The 17337-nt window shown below is 40.1% G+C and overlaps 1 protein-coding gene across 10 annotated transcripts in view; it reads left to right on the forward strand.

The window, feature by feature from the left end:
• Positions 1-229: 229 nt before the first annotated feature.
• zdhhc4 (zinc finger DHHC-type palmitoyltransferase 4) overlaps positions 230-17337 on the forward strand; it is a 35418-nt gene continuing 18310 nt past the window's right edge. For 2 of the 10 annotated variants that reach the window (XM_072268343.1, XM_072268352.1), the window contains exons 1-5: positions 281-348; positions 1788-1918; positions 12698-12771; positions 13519-13697; positions 16597-16722. In XM_072268343.1, the coding sequence (XP_072124444.1) occupies positions 333-348; positions 1788-1918; positions 12698-12771; positions 13519-13697; positions 16597-16722 (526 nt within the window). In that variant the 5' untranslated portion in view covers positions 281-332. Of the gene's footprint in view, positions 349-393; positions 1674-1787; positions 1919-12697; positions 12772-13518; positions 13698-16596; positions 16723-17337 lie in introns of those variants that run through there. The other 8 variants (XM_072268349.1, XM_072268347.1, XM_072268346.1 and 5 more) reach the window with 8 other exon arrangements.

Here is a 17337-nt window from a genome sequence, read left to right on the forward strand (position 1 = left end):
ATCATAGCGCGGATCACCTTAAGCAGTAGGTGACGCGGGGCATAAATTAGCGGCATGGGTTACCTTTTACGTGAGGCTCCATCAAGCACTGGGCCCCGTTGCCTAGTAACCGCTGGAGGCGCCGCGCATGCGCTGACATTCGACAGCCTGACGGCAGAATTTTGCAACAGCCAATCGCCAGTTACAGGAAGGTCACGTGGATTCGGCCTAAGGACCACCGGCGGCGCTCTGCGGGTGTTGACTGGTGAGGGATGTGGTGTGGAGTCGGAGTATTGGTAGAGAGAGGAGTAGGATGCTCTCTACTGCGCTTCTGTAGAAGGTCGTGAGTACTGATGTTCATAGTGAACGGTAGGACAGGCTTGAGGGGCCGAGTGGTCTACTCTTGTTCCTGTTTCCTTGAGTTCTTGTGTTAAGGAAGCAGTGAGGAAAAGAGACGAAGGGAAAGGTGGCACAAGTGGGTTATATTTATACACGCAAACACGAGGAAATCTGCAGATGCTGGTTATTTTTCAACCTCTTCTCCAACTCCTACTCTCGGCATTCCTCTTACATTCATACCCCAATTGTTAGTGTATACAAAGTCATGATTGCCGGCACCAAACTCTGGGACAGCACTGATCGCAAGCTTCCTCCCCTGCCTTCTATTACCAAGCCAATCTTGGATCTAATTTTCCAGTTTGCTTTCAATCCCATTGGACTATAGCCTTTTCAACCAGCCTTCCATGAGCAACTGTGACAAAGTTCTTGTCGAAGAATCAGATTTAATATCACCGACAAATGTAGTGAAATTGGTTAACAGTGGCAGCAGTACAATGCAATACATGATAATACACAAAAATAAGTAAATTAGTTAATCTAGTATATATATGTGTATGGTAAATAGTTAAATTAAAAACAAAATTATATATAAAAGTAGTCAGGTAGTGTCCATGGGTTCAATGTCCATTTAGGAATTGGTTGGCAAAAGGGAAAAAGCTGTTCCTGAGTCGCTGAGTGTGTGCCTTCAGGCTTCTGTACCTCCTACCTGATGGTAACAGTGAGAAGAGAGCATGTCCTGGGTGATGGGGGTCCTTAATAATGAATGCTGCCTTTCTGAGACATTGCTCTTTGAAGATGTCTTGGATGCAAAGGAGGCTAGTACCCAAGATGGAGCTGACTAATTAAACAAGACCCATGTAGACAACATCAAACACACTGCCCTTTGTTAATTCAAAAGCTCACTCACATTGGTTATACAAGATCTCCCTTCAGCAAAGTATTTTTGACTCTCAGTGATCAATCCCCATCCTTTCAAGTGAAGATAATTCTGTCCCTCAGAGTATGTTTCCCCACACATTCTGATGACTGATTTTATATTCAATGGTTTATCCCTGCTGCCCTTCTTGATTAAAGGTCCTCAGAGTTTCCAGCATTTTCTGCCCTTGCTGGTGTTACTGGGTTCTGTACAACACCTCCATTATAGTGTGGTTCCCTTAAAGCCCCTGTATCCACTGCAATGATATTTCAATCCAATATTGTCCTAAGGACAGCATTGTAAGCAAATATCATTCTTTTCAGACTCTACTTCAGTTACAAAATCAGATCCACATACTGGAATGAAGACATCCAGTGACGACGTTTCTTTGCAATTCCTGACTCACTCCTCTCCTGGCTTTGACTCTGAGCTAATACAGGTAGTCCAATATTGGGAACCACTAGTAAAACGTAATGGTAAAATTAGCTGCACTTATGCAGTTTTTTGTGCTGTATGGATCTGAGGCAGCAATGAGATCTTTTTTATTTTTCAGGCAAAGAGATGGATTTCTTCATTCTCTTCCTCATTTACTTAGCCTTTTCCCTTTCCTGCATGTTAGTCGCCATCAAATTTTCAAGTCAAAGTCAGGAGTGCTTTGTAAGGATCTCCCACCATGTAACTCAGGTAAATGCATTTCAATAAAAATCATTGAATGTCTGTATTGAACCATCACAGTTAAAAATTTGGTCAGACTTAAGCACTAAAAGGCAAGAATTTGTAGCCTTTCTCCTACTCAAGGGATTAACTTGTATTTTTGTGTTTGAAGTAAATTAGTGAAAAGGAGAACCACACAGTATACAACAGACCATGCAGTAAAATATAGATTAAAGCATTAAAAACAGCTTATGTATTTAGACTGCAAAAGAAGATGGTAGACAAGACATTCCTGCAGAGTCATCAGGTTTATTGCCACCAGCATGTGTCGTGCAATTTGTTAACTTAGAGGCAGCAGTACAATGCAGTACATGATAATATAGAAAGAAAATATAATAAGTCTATCAATTACAGTAAATATATATATATGTATATTAGATAGATTAAAAATAGTGCAAGAACAAAAATAATACGTATTTTTAAAAAAGTGAGTTAGTGTTCATGGATTCATGTCCATTTGGGAATTGGATGGCAGAGGGGAAGAAGCTGTTCCTGAATCATTGAGTATGCACCTTCAGGTTTCTATACCTCCTTTCTGATGGTAACAATGAAGAGAGGGCATGTCCTGGGTGATAGGGGTCCTTAATAATGGGCATCGCCTTTCTGAGTTACCGCTCCTTGAAGATGTCTTGGATACTACGGAGGTTAGTACCAAGATGGAGCTGACTGATTCTACAACTTTCTGTAGCTTCTTTTGGTCCTGTGCAGTAGCCCCACCCCCCACCCCCCCGCCATACCAGACAGTGATGCAGCCTGTCAGAATGTTCTCCACAGTACATTTATAGAAGTTTTTGAGTGTTTTAGTTGACAAAACAGCTCTCTTCAAACTCCTAATTAAATATAGCTGCTGTCTTGCTGTCTTTATAGCTGCATCGATATGTTGGGACCAGGTTAGATCCTCAGAGATCTTGACGCCCAGGAACTTAAAATTGTTCACTCTCTCCACGTCTGATCCCTCTATTAGGATTGGTTTGTGTTCCCTTGTCTTACCCTTCCTGAAGTCCACAATCAGCTCTTTTGTCTTACTGACATTGAGTTGTTGCTGTGACACCACGCCACTAGTTGGCATATCTCACTCCTGTATGCCCTCTCATCTCCATTTGAGATTCTACCAACAATGATTGTAAAATCAGCAAATTGGTTGATAGTCTTTGAGCTATACCTAGCCACACAGTCATGGGTATAGAGCGAGTAGAGCAGCAGGCTAAACACACATCCCAGAGGTGCACCAGTGTTGATCGTTGGTGAGGAGGAAATATTTTCACTAATCCACACAGATTGTGGTCTTCCAGTTAGGAAGTCGTGGAACCAGTTGCAGAGGGAGGTACAGAGACCCGGGTTCTGTAGCTTATCAATGAGGATTAGGGGAATCATGGTATTAAATGCTGAGCTACAGTCGATGAACTGCATCCTGACATAGGTGTTTGTGTTGTCCAGGTGGTCTAAGGCCATGTGAAGCATCTGCCGTAGACCTATTGTGATAATAAGCAAATTGCAGAGGGTCCAGGTTCTTGCTGAGGCAGGAGTTCAGTCTAGTCATGACCAACTTCTCAAAGCATTTCACCAGTGTAGATGTGAGCACTACAGGGTGATAGTCACCCAGAAGTGCTCACACTACTCTTACACTACTCTTCTTAGGCACTGGTATAATTGTTGCCTTTTTGAAGCAGGTGGGAACTTCCAACCGTAGCAGTGAGAGATTGAAAATGTCCTTGAATACTCCCCCCAGTTGGTTGGCACAAGTTTTCAGACCCTTTCAAAGGTACTCCGTTGGGGCCTGCCACCTCCTTAAAGACAGTCTAACATTGGACTCTGAGACAGAGATCACAGGGTCACCAGTGCAGCAGAGATCTTCACAGCTGTAGTTATATTCTCCCTTTCAAAGCAGGCATAGAGGCATTAAGTTCACCTGGGAATGAAACATCTCTATCATTCATGCTTTTGGGTTTCGCTTTATTGGAAGTAATGTCTTGCAAACTCTGCCAGAGTTACCGTGCATTCGATATCACCTCCAACCTTGCACAGAATTGTCTCTTTTGATCTTAAAATAGCCCTCTACAAGTCATACCTGGTTTTCTGGTCCAAACCTTGGTCACCAGACTTAAATGCCACAGATCTGCTCTCAGCAGACCATGTACCCCCTGGTTCATCACTGCTTTTTGTTTGGGAATGTACAGTAAATTTTTGTAGGCACACAGTCATCCAAGTTGGTAACAGCTGTGGCATACTCATCCAGATTCGAAGATGAATCCCTGAATACAGTCCAGTCCACTGATTCAAAGCAGTCCTGTAGGCTATCCTGTATCTCCGTTGTCCAAACCTTCTTGGTCCTCAGTACTGGTGCTGCAGGCTTCCGTCTCTGCCAATACTCAGGGAGTAGAAGTACAGCTAGGCGGTCAGACATCCTGAAGTGAGGGCTTGAAATACCACAGTAGGCATTCATGATAGCGGTGTAACAGTGTTCCAGTGTGTAGTTTCCTCTGGTACTACAAAGTGATTTGTTGATGGTAATTATTTAGTGATGTTTTCAGGCTGGCCTGGTTAAAATCCTCCAAAATAATGATGAAGGCGTTAGGGTACGCTGTTTCATGCATGTTGATCACATTACTCAGATCATCTAAAGTAGTGGTCACCAACCTTTTTAAGCCCAAGATCCTCTACCTCGACCTTAGTGAAAGGCAAGATCTACCTACTAAATCATTTAGAGAAAAAACAGCTCAGATTGTACTGCCAATTTGAGGCCTTTTATTTGGGCTAATTGTATTTGAATTACACAAAATACTTTTGTCAAACTTTCAAATTAATTCAAACAAGAAAACACTGTAACTAGCATATCTTTCCTTAAGAATATTACAATACTTCACACCTTTAATTCTAAGTTTCATTATTTAATTTTATTTCAACACGAAAAATAAATGCATAAAAATTGACTGTTGCGCTCAGTGTGATGACTGGGGCTGAATACTTATTGCTAGTTCCCTGAAATTTGGGTCATAACTACAGACAGCCAGTCTGAGGCAGACTGTGAGGTGTCTGTCAGTAAGACAGCTCCTGTACTTAGATTTAATCATTTTTCATCTGTGAAAATGCAATTTCACATAGATAAGTTGACCCGAAGTAGGCACTGACTTTTAGTGCTATAAAACCAACACGCACACTGCGCATTGTTGGGGCCCCATCAGTAGTAATTGCCACCAGTTTATGAATGGGGTTGTCATTTTCACGGACATATTTTTTCTTTCTTTCTTTTTCAATCTTTTTATTAGTTTCATAAAATAAAAACATAACATAGCAATAATACAAATACTAGGAGATGCATTGTTGTACTTGAAATGAGTAGTTATAAGACCAAATAGTATAAATTGACAAAATTCCCAATCGTGTAGGATAGCAATGAATAATACAGGTCAAAAAAAAACTGAAGAAAAATCATGAAAAAAAATAGAAAAAAAAACAAACCCCATCCCAAAAAAAACTAAACTAAACAGAATTAGTCAACTAAACTAAAGACTTGGGCAATTCTAACAACTTAAAAATGGAAAAGAAGAAAACCTTAGTGTCGATGACTCCATTTCTCTCAACCAACAGTACAGAGAAATAAAATAAGTTTGGAAATGGTCAAATTACATCATATGAAAATGCTGAATGAATGGCCTCCAAGTTTTTTCAAATTTAATGGAAGGGTCATAAACCACATTTCTAATTTTTTTCCAAATTCAAACACACCATAGTTTGTGAAAACCAATGAAATACAGTAGGAGGGTTAATCTCTTTCCAATTCAGCAAAATGGATCTTCTGGCCATTAAAATAAGAAATGCAATCATCCTACATGCTGAAAAGGTTAAATAATTTGAATCTATCATTGGTAATCCAAAGATAGCAGTAATTGGATGAGGTTGTAAGTCTATATTCAAAACCATTGAAATAATATCAAAAATATCTTTCCAATATTTTTCCAACAAAGGACATGACCAAAACATGTGAGTTAAAGAAGCTATCTCGAAATGACATCTATCACATATAGAATTAATATAAGAATAATAATGAGATAGTTTATCTTTGGACATATGAGCCCTGTGCACTACTTTAAACTGTATCAACACACGTTTAGCACATATAGAGGATAAATTAACCAATTGAAGAATTTTTTCCCATTTTTCAATCGGTATAATAATCTTAAGTTCTCTTTCCCAATCGGCTTTAATTTTATTGGAAACATCAGGACATAAATTCATAATTGCTACAATACTTTTCTGAGTGAGATTTAGATCTAAGATTTTTTCCAAAGTGTCCATTGGATATGAGTGTGGAAAATTAGGAGAAACAGTAATTAAAAAGTTTCTAATCTGTAGATATCTAAAAAAGTGAGATCTGGGTAAGTTATATTTATTAGGAAGTTGATCAAAGGACATGAAACAATTATCCAAAAATAAATCACAGAAACGTACTATACCTTTGGTTTTCCAATCAAAGTAAGCTTGATCCATAGTGGAAGGTTGAAAAAGGAAATTAGATATAATAGGACTTGCTAAAATAAATTGATTAAACCCAAAAAATCTTCGAAATTGAAATTATATACGTAAAGTATGCTTAACTATTGGATTATTCATTTGTTTATACAATTTAGAAGAAGTAAAAGGAAGCGAAGTTCCTAAAACCGAACCCAAAGAAGACCCTTGTAATGAATTACATTTAAGATTTACCCAATGTGGATTTAAAGATACATCCAAATCTTGTAGCCAAAATTTTAAATATTGAATATTAATTGCCCAATAATAGAATCTAAAATTCGGGAGGGCAAGCCCCCCCCTCCTTTTTAGATTTCTGAAATACCTTTTACCTAACCTAGGATTTTTGTTCTGCCATATATATGAGGAAATTTTTGAATCAACATTATCGAGAAAAGATTTTGGGATAAAAATTGGAACCGATTGAAATACATATAGAAATTTGGGCAAAATAATCATCTCAATCAAAGACAAAGAAATTGGTGACCATTTAGTAAACAAAAGTTTAATCTGATCAATTAAAGGTAAAAAATTAACTTTAACTGAGTCTTTATACTTTTTCGTAATTGTTATCCCTAAATATATAAATGAGTCAGTAACCAATTTAAATGGTAAACGTCCATAAATAGGTACCTGCTTATTTAAGGGAAATAATTCACTCTTATTAAGATTCAATTTGTAACCAGAAAAATTACTAAGTTGAGCTAACAAAGCTAGAATAGCAGGAACTGGCTTCTCTGGATTAGAGATGTATAACAACAAATCATCTGCATATAGTGATAATTTATGTATTTCGTTTCCGAGGGTAATACCAAAAATATTGGGCGAGTCACGGATAGCAATTGCTAAAGGTTCAAGGGCGATATTGAATAGTAAAGGACTAAGAGGACATCCTTGCCTAGTACCATGAAAAAAGGGAGATCTATGATTATTAGTACAAACTGAGGCTACCGGGGAGTAATATAACAACTTAATCCAAGATACAAATGTCAAACTAAAATTAAGTTTCTCAAGGACACTAAATAAATAAGCCATTCGACTCTGTCAAAGGCTTTCTCAGCATCTAATGAAATAATACATTCCGAGGGGTAAGTGAGGGGGTATAAACAGTATTCATTAACCTCCTAATATTAAAGGATGAATAACGGTTTTTAATAAATCCGGTTTGATCCATAGGTATAATTTGAGATAATACCTTCTCTAACCTAGTTGCTAAAATTTTTGAAAAAATTTTTGAGTCTACATTCACAAGAGATACCGATCTATATGATGCACAATCAGTAGGATCTTTATTCTTTTTAAGAATTAAGGAGATAGAGGCTTCGTAAAACGATTGTGGTAATTTACCTAAACTGATTGCTTCTTTGATTATTCTAGACAACCTCGGAGAGAGAATAGAGGAAAAGAATTTTAAAAATTCCACTGTAAACCCGTCCGGACCGGGTGCTTTACCAGAATTCAATGATGAGATTGCAGTTACTATTTCTTCCTCTGTAATAGGAGTTTCTAATGATAAGCAATCTTCGGGTGATAATTTCGGAAAGTTCAGTTTACTCAAAAAATCATGCATGATATTAAAATCATGAGGAAAATCGGAGTGATATAAAGAGGTATAGAATTCTTGAAAGGTTTTGTTTATCCCATCATGATCAACTGTCAAAGTATCATCGTATTTGCGAATCTTAGTAATTTGACGTTTAACCGAAGCAAATTTCAATTGATTAGCCAATAGTTTACCCGGTTTATCACTATGAATATAAAAATCACTTCTAGTTCTCATTAATTGATTTTCAATCGAGGATGTTAATAATAAGCTATGTTTCAATTGAAGTTCAACTCTGTGTTTGTACAGCTCCTTACTGGGAGAAATAGCATATTTTTTATCGATTTCTTTAATTTTATTAACCAACAAAAGTATTTCATTCTTAACACGTTTTTTCAAACCAGCCGAATAGGAAATAATCTGACCACGGATATAAACTTTAAAAGCGTCCCAAACTGTTCCATTGGAAACTTCTTCCGTAGTATTAGTTGAAAAGAAGAAATCAATCTGTTCCTTTATAAACTTGACAAAGTCCGAGTCTTGAAGCAAAATAGGGTTAAATTGCCATTGTCTATTAGTACAAGAAGTATCCATTAAATTGATAGAAAGTTTCATTGGAGCATGATCTGAAATGGCAATAATGTCATAATTACCATCAACTACAGATGGGATTAATCGAGAGTCAATAAAGAAAATAGTCAATTCGAGAATAAGAACGATGAACATGTGAAAAGAGTGAGAATTCTTTAACAGTAAATATATATGTAATAGTCAAATTAAGCAAGTAGTACAAAGATAGAAATAAAAAAAGTAGTGAGGTAGTGTACATGGATTCAAAGTCTATTCAGCAATCAGATGGCAGAGGGGAAGAAGTTGTTCCTGAAACGTTGAGTGTGTGTCTTCAGGCCTCTGTACCTCCTTCCTGATGGTAGCAACGAGACAAGGCATAACCTGGGTAATAGGGGTCCTTAATGATGGATGCCGCCTTTTTGAGGCATCAGTCCTTGAAGATGTCCTGAATGCTACGAAGGCTAGTGCCTATGATGAAAGTGACTACATTTACAACTCTGCAGCTTATTTCGGTTCTGTGCATTAGCCACCCTACCCCCCCCCCACCCATATCAGATGGTGATGCAACCAGTTAGAATGCTCTCATACCAAACCACCTCAAGCTCCTGGGGAAATATAGCCGCTGTCATGCCTTCTTTGTAGCTGCATCAATATGTTGGGTCCAGGTTAGATCCTCAGAGATATTGATACGCAGGAATTTGAAATTGCTCATTCTTTCCACTTCAGACCCCTCTATGAGGACAGGTGTGTGTTCCCTCATCTTACCCTTTCTGAAGTTCGCAATCAGTTCCTTGGTCCTACTGATGTTGAGTGCAAGGTTGCTGCTCCTATTTGCCTTCTTATCACCATCTGAAATTCTGCCAACAATAGTTGTATCATCAGTAAGTTTATATAAGGCATTTGAGCTGTGGGTTCTTTCCAAGTATTCTCCAAATAAAGACGTTTTATGGAATTCCTTGGATTTATTTGGTCACCACTGTGTACTTAAAGCTCCTCATCCTACAGGCCCAATAATAACACCATAAGATATTGGAGCAGAATTAGGCCATTTGGCCCATCGAGTCTGCACCACCATTCAATCATGGCTAATCCTTTTGTCCCTCCTCAGCCCCACTTCCCAGCCTTCTCACCGTAACCTTTGATGCCATGTCCAGTCAAGAACCTATCAGTCTCTGCTTTAAATGCACCCAACAACCTGGTCTCTACAACTGCCTTTGGTAACAAATTCCGCAAATTCACCACCTTCAGGCTAAAGAAGTTTTTCCGCATCTCTGTTTTAAACGGATGTCGCTCTATCCTGAGGTGGTGTCCTCTTGTCCAAGATTCCCACATCATGGAAAACATCCTTTCCATATCTATCATGTCTATGCCTTTCAACATTCAAATGATTTCAATGATATCCCCTCTCATCCTTCTAAGTTCCCGTTAGTACTGACCCAGGGCCATCAAACTTTCCTCATATGATAACTCTTTTATTCCTGGAATCATTCTTGTGAACCTCCTCTGAACTCTCTCCAACGTCATCTTTTCGTAGATGAGGAGGCCAAACCTGTTCATAATACTCGTGAGGCCTCAGCAATGCCTTATAAAGTCTCAGCACCAGATCACTGCTCTTACATTCCAGACCTCTTGAAATGAATACGAACATAGCATTTGCCTTCCTCACCACCAACTCTACCTGCAAGTTAATCTTTAGGATGTTCTGCACAAAGACTCCCAAGTCCCTTTGCAGCTCAGATTTTTGAATTTTCTCCCCATTTAGAAAATAGTCTGCACATTTGTTTCTTCAACCAAAGTGCATGACCATGCATTTTCCAAACTTGTATTTTATTTGCCACTTTCTTGTCCATTTCCCTAATCTGTTTATGTCCTTGTGTAGCCTACCTGTTTCCTCAACACTACCTGCCCCTCCTCCAGTCTTTGTATCATCGCAAACTTGGCAACAAAGCCATCTATTCCATCATCTAAATCATTGACATACAGCATAAAAAGAAGCACTCTCAACACTAACCCCTGCAGAACTCCACTAGTCACTGGCAGCCAAACAGAAAAGGATCCTTTTATTCCCATTCATTGGTTCCTACCAACTAGCCAATTCTCTAAGCATGCCAGTAACTTTCCTGTAATACCATGGGCTCTTAACTTGGTAAGCAGCCTCATGTGTGGCACCTTGTGAAAGGCCTTCTGAAAGTCCAAATATACAACATCCATTGCATCCCCTTTATCTATCCTATCCTACTTGTAATCTCCTTGAAGAATTCCAACAGGTTCATCAGGCAATATCTTCCCTTAAGGAAACCATGCTGACTTTGCCCTATCTTGTCCTGCGTCACCAAGTACTCCAGAACAATTGACTCCAATATCTTCCCAATCATTAGGTCTATTATTTCCTTTCTGCTGCCTTCCAATTGTCCACTCCTCTGATACCATGCCAGAGTCCCATGATTTTTGAAAGATCATTACTAATCCCTCCAACAATCTCTACTGCTAGCTACCTTTTTCAGAACCCTAAGGTGCAGTTCATCTGGTCCGGGTGACTTATGTACCCTTCGGTCTTTCAGCTTTTTGAGCACCTTCTCCCTTGTAGTAGTAACTTCTCTGTAATAGTAATAGCTTCTCTTCCCTCACACCCTTCAATATCTTCCACAGTGAAGACTGATGCAAAATACTTATTTAGTTAATTTGCCATCTCTTTGCCCCCTGTTATTATTTATCTGGCCTCATCTAGCAGTCCAATATCCACTGTCATCTCTCTTTTGTTTTTTTACATACTTGAAAAAGCTTTTACTATCCACTTTGGTATTGTTTGCAAGCCTGTATCATATTTTATCTTTTCCCTCCTAATGATTCTTTTATTTGCTTTCTGTCGGATTTTCAAAGCTTCCCGATCCTCTATCTTCCTGCTAATTTTTGCTTTGTTTTATGCCCTCTCTAGCTTTGACTTCTCTTCTCAGCCACAGTTGTACCATGGAGAAAGAAGAGGAATGTGAAATAGGGCTGGAACTAGCTTAAGCACAATTGGCTACATGGCTTTGTAATCTGTAATATAATCATTGTAAACTAAATAATACAGAAATTTGAGGAGAGGGTCCTGAATCCATGTGATACCACCTCGCAAAAAATCTACAATCTCCATGCAAGATGCCTTCAAAAGAGATTAAGTTGTCATCCCATGACACCACAAGCAACAGCAAAGCCTGGGTCTGGCAGTGAGCAGGCTTTTAGATGGAAACCTTGACTCCTGCTTGGAAGGTTTTGGAGAGATTTTATTTAATGCCGGCAATCAGGTTTCATGAAAGTTGATGTGTTCACAGTGTCATAACTGCATTGTCTCACTCCTCAAGGAATCATACATTTTGGAGTTCTTGCTGGTTAAGTGTTACCCAGCCAAAGTTTCCTTAACCAGCTCTTAGTCCATCACTTTGTATTTTGAGCACATCGAGTTTTCATCTAGTTACTCATGAAATGTGATCAGAGTTCAAAGCTGTTAAATATTTTGGTGTTCTTGAAGGCATTTGGAATGCATATCAGGTAGCACTTGGATTTGCATCGGCCTTAGTAAAAGAGTTGTTGAATGCTTTCTTATGCCTCAAACGATTGAGATATTCTCAAACTATTTTAGGATGTGATATTGTTATTCTAGCCTTGACCATGGGTTTCATCTTTATCTCCTGAGTCAGTAGATCAAGGCTTCAAGTTTTGCTCTCAGACTCAACAAACCTTCTTCTGGAGGAACTCAGCAGGTTGAGCAGCATCTGTGGGAGGAAGGAACCACTGCATCATGACTGCTCTAGAGATACTAAATTCTAGCCTTGTCTACCTTCCCAGGTTAATGTAATAGGATCTCAAGGCACTGACTCTAACTGAAGAGCAAGGGAGTGTCCTTATGTCTTGACCAATATCAATCCCTCCACAAACCTCACCAAAACAATAGGTTCATTATATTGCTATTGTTGGTAGCTGACTGGAAGAATATTGTCTACTGTATGAGTTACATGAAAACAGTAACTCTACACCTTAATGGCATAGTTTGACTGTGAAGTTATTTGATTCATCCTAAGCTCATGATCTGTGCTATATAAATGCAAGCCTTTCTTCTACCTCCATTTTCTTTCCATCATTAATAGATGATTGGGCCAATGGTTCCTCGACAGATGCAGGTAGCAGTGCAGTATGCTTTACATAGGCTCATCCATCGGAGGTGAGTGTAAATACCTGCATAACCAATCCTCACTCATTCTGTGTGGTTAGCAGGGGTGTTGCAAATAAAAAGATGAATGCCCAGCTAAAGGGTCCCCAAAGGGCAAGGTATTTCCGGCTGTTGCCCAACACACAACTGATACAGATTCAACACCAGTGAATCACCAGACTGGATTTGATTTAAGTAGCTTATTTATATAAAAAAAATGATCAGCTTTTCACATGAAATATGCACCCTGATATCTTTCTGTTCCTTCACCCTATTGAGAATTTTATCACTTTTGATTCTCCATTTCCAAAAAATGCTATTTCATATCTATCTTCATTCCAACCTACTCTCCACTAACGTTCTACATTCAGCTTAGCAGTTTTTCAGATTTTCTAATTTTGAAGTATCCATGTTTTGTTTATTTTCTATTAAGATAATTTTCTCCCTCCAAATTCTTTGTGTATGTGGAGAAAGGAAAGACCTGAAACAATCCTTTGAATTCCTGGAAACCTTTTCCAGAATACATGTTAATCTATTGCTCTTGAATAAAAATTTACCTCATGGTGGTATTCATGAAAAGGCAGTAGAAGCTGATAAGAACCTAGCTGGGGACAGAAACTAGTGATCCAATAAATACGTAAACTACAAAACAGGTTTACTTGAAGCACAGGCACAGCTAATTAATATGTAGGAAGATTTACAATGAACACAATGCATAAACTTGTAGAGTACCTAATCACCACCTTTCACTTTTAACAGGAACTCCTTCTTCCTGGCCCTGCATCTTCTTTTGGAAGTAGCTGTGTATGGAGAGTATTCCTGGGAAGTGTTCCCTTATGCCTTGGAATTGGGATTCACACTCAGTAACTTGCTGCTGCCTTACACCCTGTTGTTTGGAAAGATGTACTTTTTCTACCTGTGCTGTATCAGTGACCCTGGTAGGAAACAATGGTGAAATGACTTGGGCATTCATCTGTCTCATGCTAATGTGCTGCCACTTTTCCTCGGTTGACTGGCTCAGTTAGTAAAATGAGAGCTCATGTCCCATTTTTAAGCTGACACTTAGTGAGTAATATTGAGGTGGCGGCGGAGGGAATTAAGGTCTCTAAAGCAAAATCCACTGTCAGTTGTGTGTAAAGATTTCATTGCTCTATTTCAGAAGAGGTTTCCAGTATTTGTCCCTAGAAGAATATTTTGAGATTGATCTGAAGACAGAATGCTGGAAATAGTGGGCAAGTTTGGCAGCATTGTGGGGAGAGAAACAATGAACACAAGATGATCAAAATATTGACCAAAACACAAAATGCTGAAGAAGCCCAGTAAGTCAGACAGCATCTATGGAGAGGAATAAACAGTCAACATTTTGGGCTGAGGTGGACAGAAGCCAGAATAAGAACGTAGGGGGAGGGGGGAAAAGGAGCATAGGGTGATGTAAAACCTGGTGGGTGGTTGGAAGAGTGGGGTTGGAGTAGAAGATGAGAGGAGATATCTGGAAGAGATGAAGAGTTGAAGAAGTAATCTATTAGGAGAGAGCAGTGGTCTATGGAAGAAGAGGGAGGAGAGGAACCAGAGAGAGGTAATGGGCAGGTGGGGAGAAGAAGGGGGTGAGAAGTTAACCAGAATGGGAAATGAGAAAAGGAGGGAGAAGTTACTAGAAGTTAGAGAAATTTTTCATGCCATCAGGTGCAGATGGAATATGAGGTATTGCTCCTCCAACCTGAGTTGGACTCATCATGGCAGTAGAGGAGGCATGGATTGATCTGTCAGGATGGGAATGGGAAATCGACTTAAAATGGGTAGCCACCAGAAGATCCTGGCTTTTGTGGTGGACAGAGCAAAGGTGGTCAACAAAACAGACGCCCAATCTGTGTCGGGTCTCACTGATGCAGAGGAGGCCGCACCAGGAACACTGGATACAGTAGATTACCCTGACAGACTCGCAGGTGAACTATCACCTCACCTGGGAGGACTGTTTGGGATCCTGAATGGTGGTGAGGGAGGAGGTATAGGAGTAGGTATAGAACTTGTCACGCTTGCATGAATACATACCAGGAGGGAGATCAGTAAGAAAAGACAAGTGGACAAGGAAGTGTTCCACACAGAAAGCAGAGAGTGGAGGGAGGGAAAGATGTGCTTGATGGTAGATGGTGGAAGTTACTGAGAATGATGTGCTAGATATAGAGGCTTTTAGAGCAGTTGGTAAGGACAAGGGGAACCCTGCCCCTGTTATGACGGTAGGATTGGGTGAGGGCAGATGTGTGGGAAATGGAAGAAATCTGGGTAAAGGCAGTGTCGATGGTGATGGAAAGGAAACTGTTCTTTGAAAGAGAAAGACATCTCAGATGCTCTAGAATGGGAGACCTCAGCCTCAGAACAGATGCAGTTGAGAAGCAGGAACTGAGAGAAGAGAACAACATTTTTACAAGTGACAGGGTGGGAAGAGCTATAGTTAATATAACTGTGAGAGTCAGTAGGTCTGTAGAAGATTTCAGTAGATAGTTTCTTTCCAGAGATGGGGACAGTGTGATTGAGATGGGGAGAGAAGTGCCACAGATGAATGAAGTAAATTTGAGGGCAGGGTGGAAGTTGGAGGCAAAGATGATAAAATTGACAAGTTCAGCTTGGGTGCAGGAAGCAGCACCAATGCAGGTGGCAGCACTAATGCCGGTGTCAACGTTGCAGAGAAAAAGTTGGGGAACATTACCAGTATAGGCTTGGAAAGTGGATTGTTCCACTTAGACACAAAAAGGTAGGCAGTGTCAATTGCTACACCTTTGTTTTGGAGAAAGTACGAGGAGCCGCATGCTAAGTTGTTGAAGATAAGAAACAGTTCCACCAGCCAGAGGAGTGTTATGGTGGAGGGGAGCTGGTTAGATCTATTGTCCAGTAATCTTAAAAAACAGAAATGCAGGAAAATCTCAGTCAGGCAGCGTCTATAGGAGAGAATTCAGGCCGAGACCCTTCATCAGGCCTTAAAGGGAGGGAAGAAGAAGCCAGAATAACAAGTTGAGGGAGGGGAAGGAGTACAAGCTGGCAAGTGATAGGTGAAACCAGATGAGGGGGAAGATGGGTGGGTGGGGGAAGGAGCATGAAGTGAGAAGCTGGATGGTGATAGATGGATGTAGTAAAGGGCTGAAGAAGAATGAATCTGATAGGATATTACAGTGGATATCAGAAGCAGGTGAGGGGCAGAGTAGGGTAAGAGGGGAGCCAGAATAGAGAATGGAAAAGGAGAAGTGGGGGGGGGGGGGGGGGAGAAATTACCGTAAGTTATATTCGTGCCGTCAAAGGCTATGCAGATGGAATATGAGGTCTTGACCCTCAAATCTGAGGGTGGACACATCGTGGCAGTAGAGGATGCCATGGACCAACATATGGGAATGGGAAGTAGAATTAAAATGGGTTGCCACTGGAAAAACACACCTTTTGTGGCAGATGGAGTAAAGGAGCTTAACAAAGCAGTCCTCCGATCTACGCTGTGTCTCACCGATGTGGAGGAGGGTGCACTGAGCATCAGGTACAGTAAATGACCCCGGCCTACCGTCAGGTGAGATACCACCTCAGCTGGAAGGACTGGTTGCGGCTCTGAATGGTGGTGAGGGAGGAAGTGTAGGAGCAGGTGTAGCACTTGTCATGCTTGCAGGGATAAGTGCGAGGAGGGAGATCGGTGAGGAGGGACAAGTGGACAAGGGAGTCAGATGAGTTGAAATAGGATTTGGCTTAATTTTTCATCAAAGTCAGTTCCACACACTTTTGAGATTGTGTCTGTGGTTGTCATTTACAACTTCTTGCATTTGATTTTAAGCTTAATGTGTATTTCTTAATTGTTTTTCAAAGGTATAATTTCACCTTCAAACCACAAGCAGCTTCTGAAAGTATATACATATGATGGAATTTTGTACCAACGTGCTCGTGTCTGCTCAACATGCAAACTAGTGAAACTGGCACGGTCAAGGCACTGCCGTAAGAAACTTATGACACATGGGTAATGTGGGTGTGTATTGAGAATGCATTTAGGAAATCTGGATAGATACATAAGTCAGCATTTGTGAAGAGAAAACACAGGTCAATGTGTAGGACATAGATCTTAGACTAGAATAGAGTAAAACTTTATTGTGCTACTCCAGTCCATTAAACAGATTTACAATGCATGCTGTATGGCTTAATTTTTTTTTAAATTCCCATCTTTACATGCAACAAGTGACTTTGTTAGTTCATAACACTCAAAATCATTGGCAAGCCAGAGTGTAGCATTATTCATCTGCGCAACAGCCCTCAGGAAGAAGCTGCTTTTCAGTCTTACTGTCTTGGCTAAGATGGCAGGAGATTGAACAGACAGTATCCAGGATAGGATGTGTCTTTCTGATGTTACAGGCGCTCTCTAGACATTGAGAGTTGCAGATGGTCTCCAAGTCCGGTAGATGAGTCCCATTGATGTGCTGAGCTGTCCTAATCACCTGCTGGAGTGCTTTGTGATCTGTCTTGCTGCAGTTGGAGTACCACACTGTCATTCTGTATGTCAGTATGCTCATCAATAAAAGTTGGCCAGCAATTTCTGGTGCAGATTAGCTCTTCCCT

Source organism: Mobula birostris, chromosome 9, assembly GCF_030028105.1.
Source record: "Mobula birostris isolate sMobBir1 chromosome 9, sMobBir1.hap1, whole genome shotgun sequence".
Lineage (NCBI taxonomy): Eukaryota > Metazoa > Chordata > Chondrichthyes > Myliobatiformes > Myliobatidae > Mobula > Mobula birostris.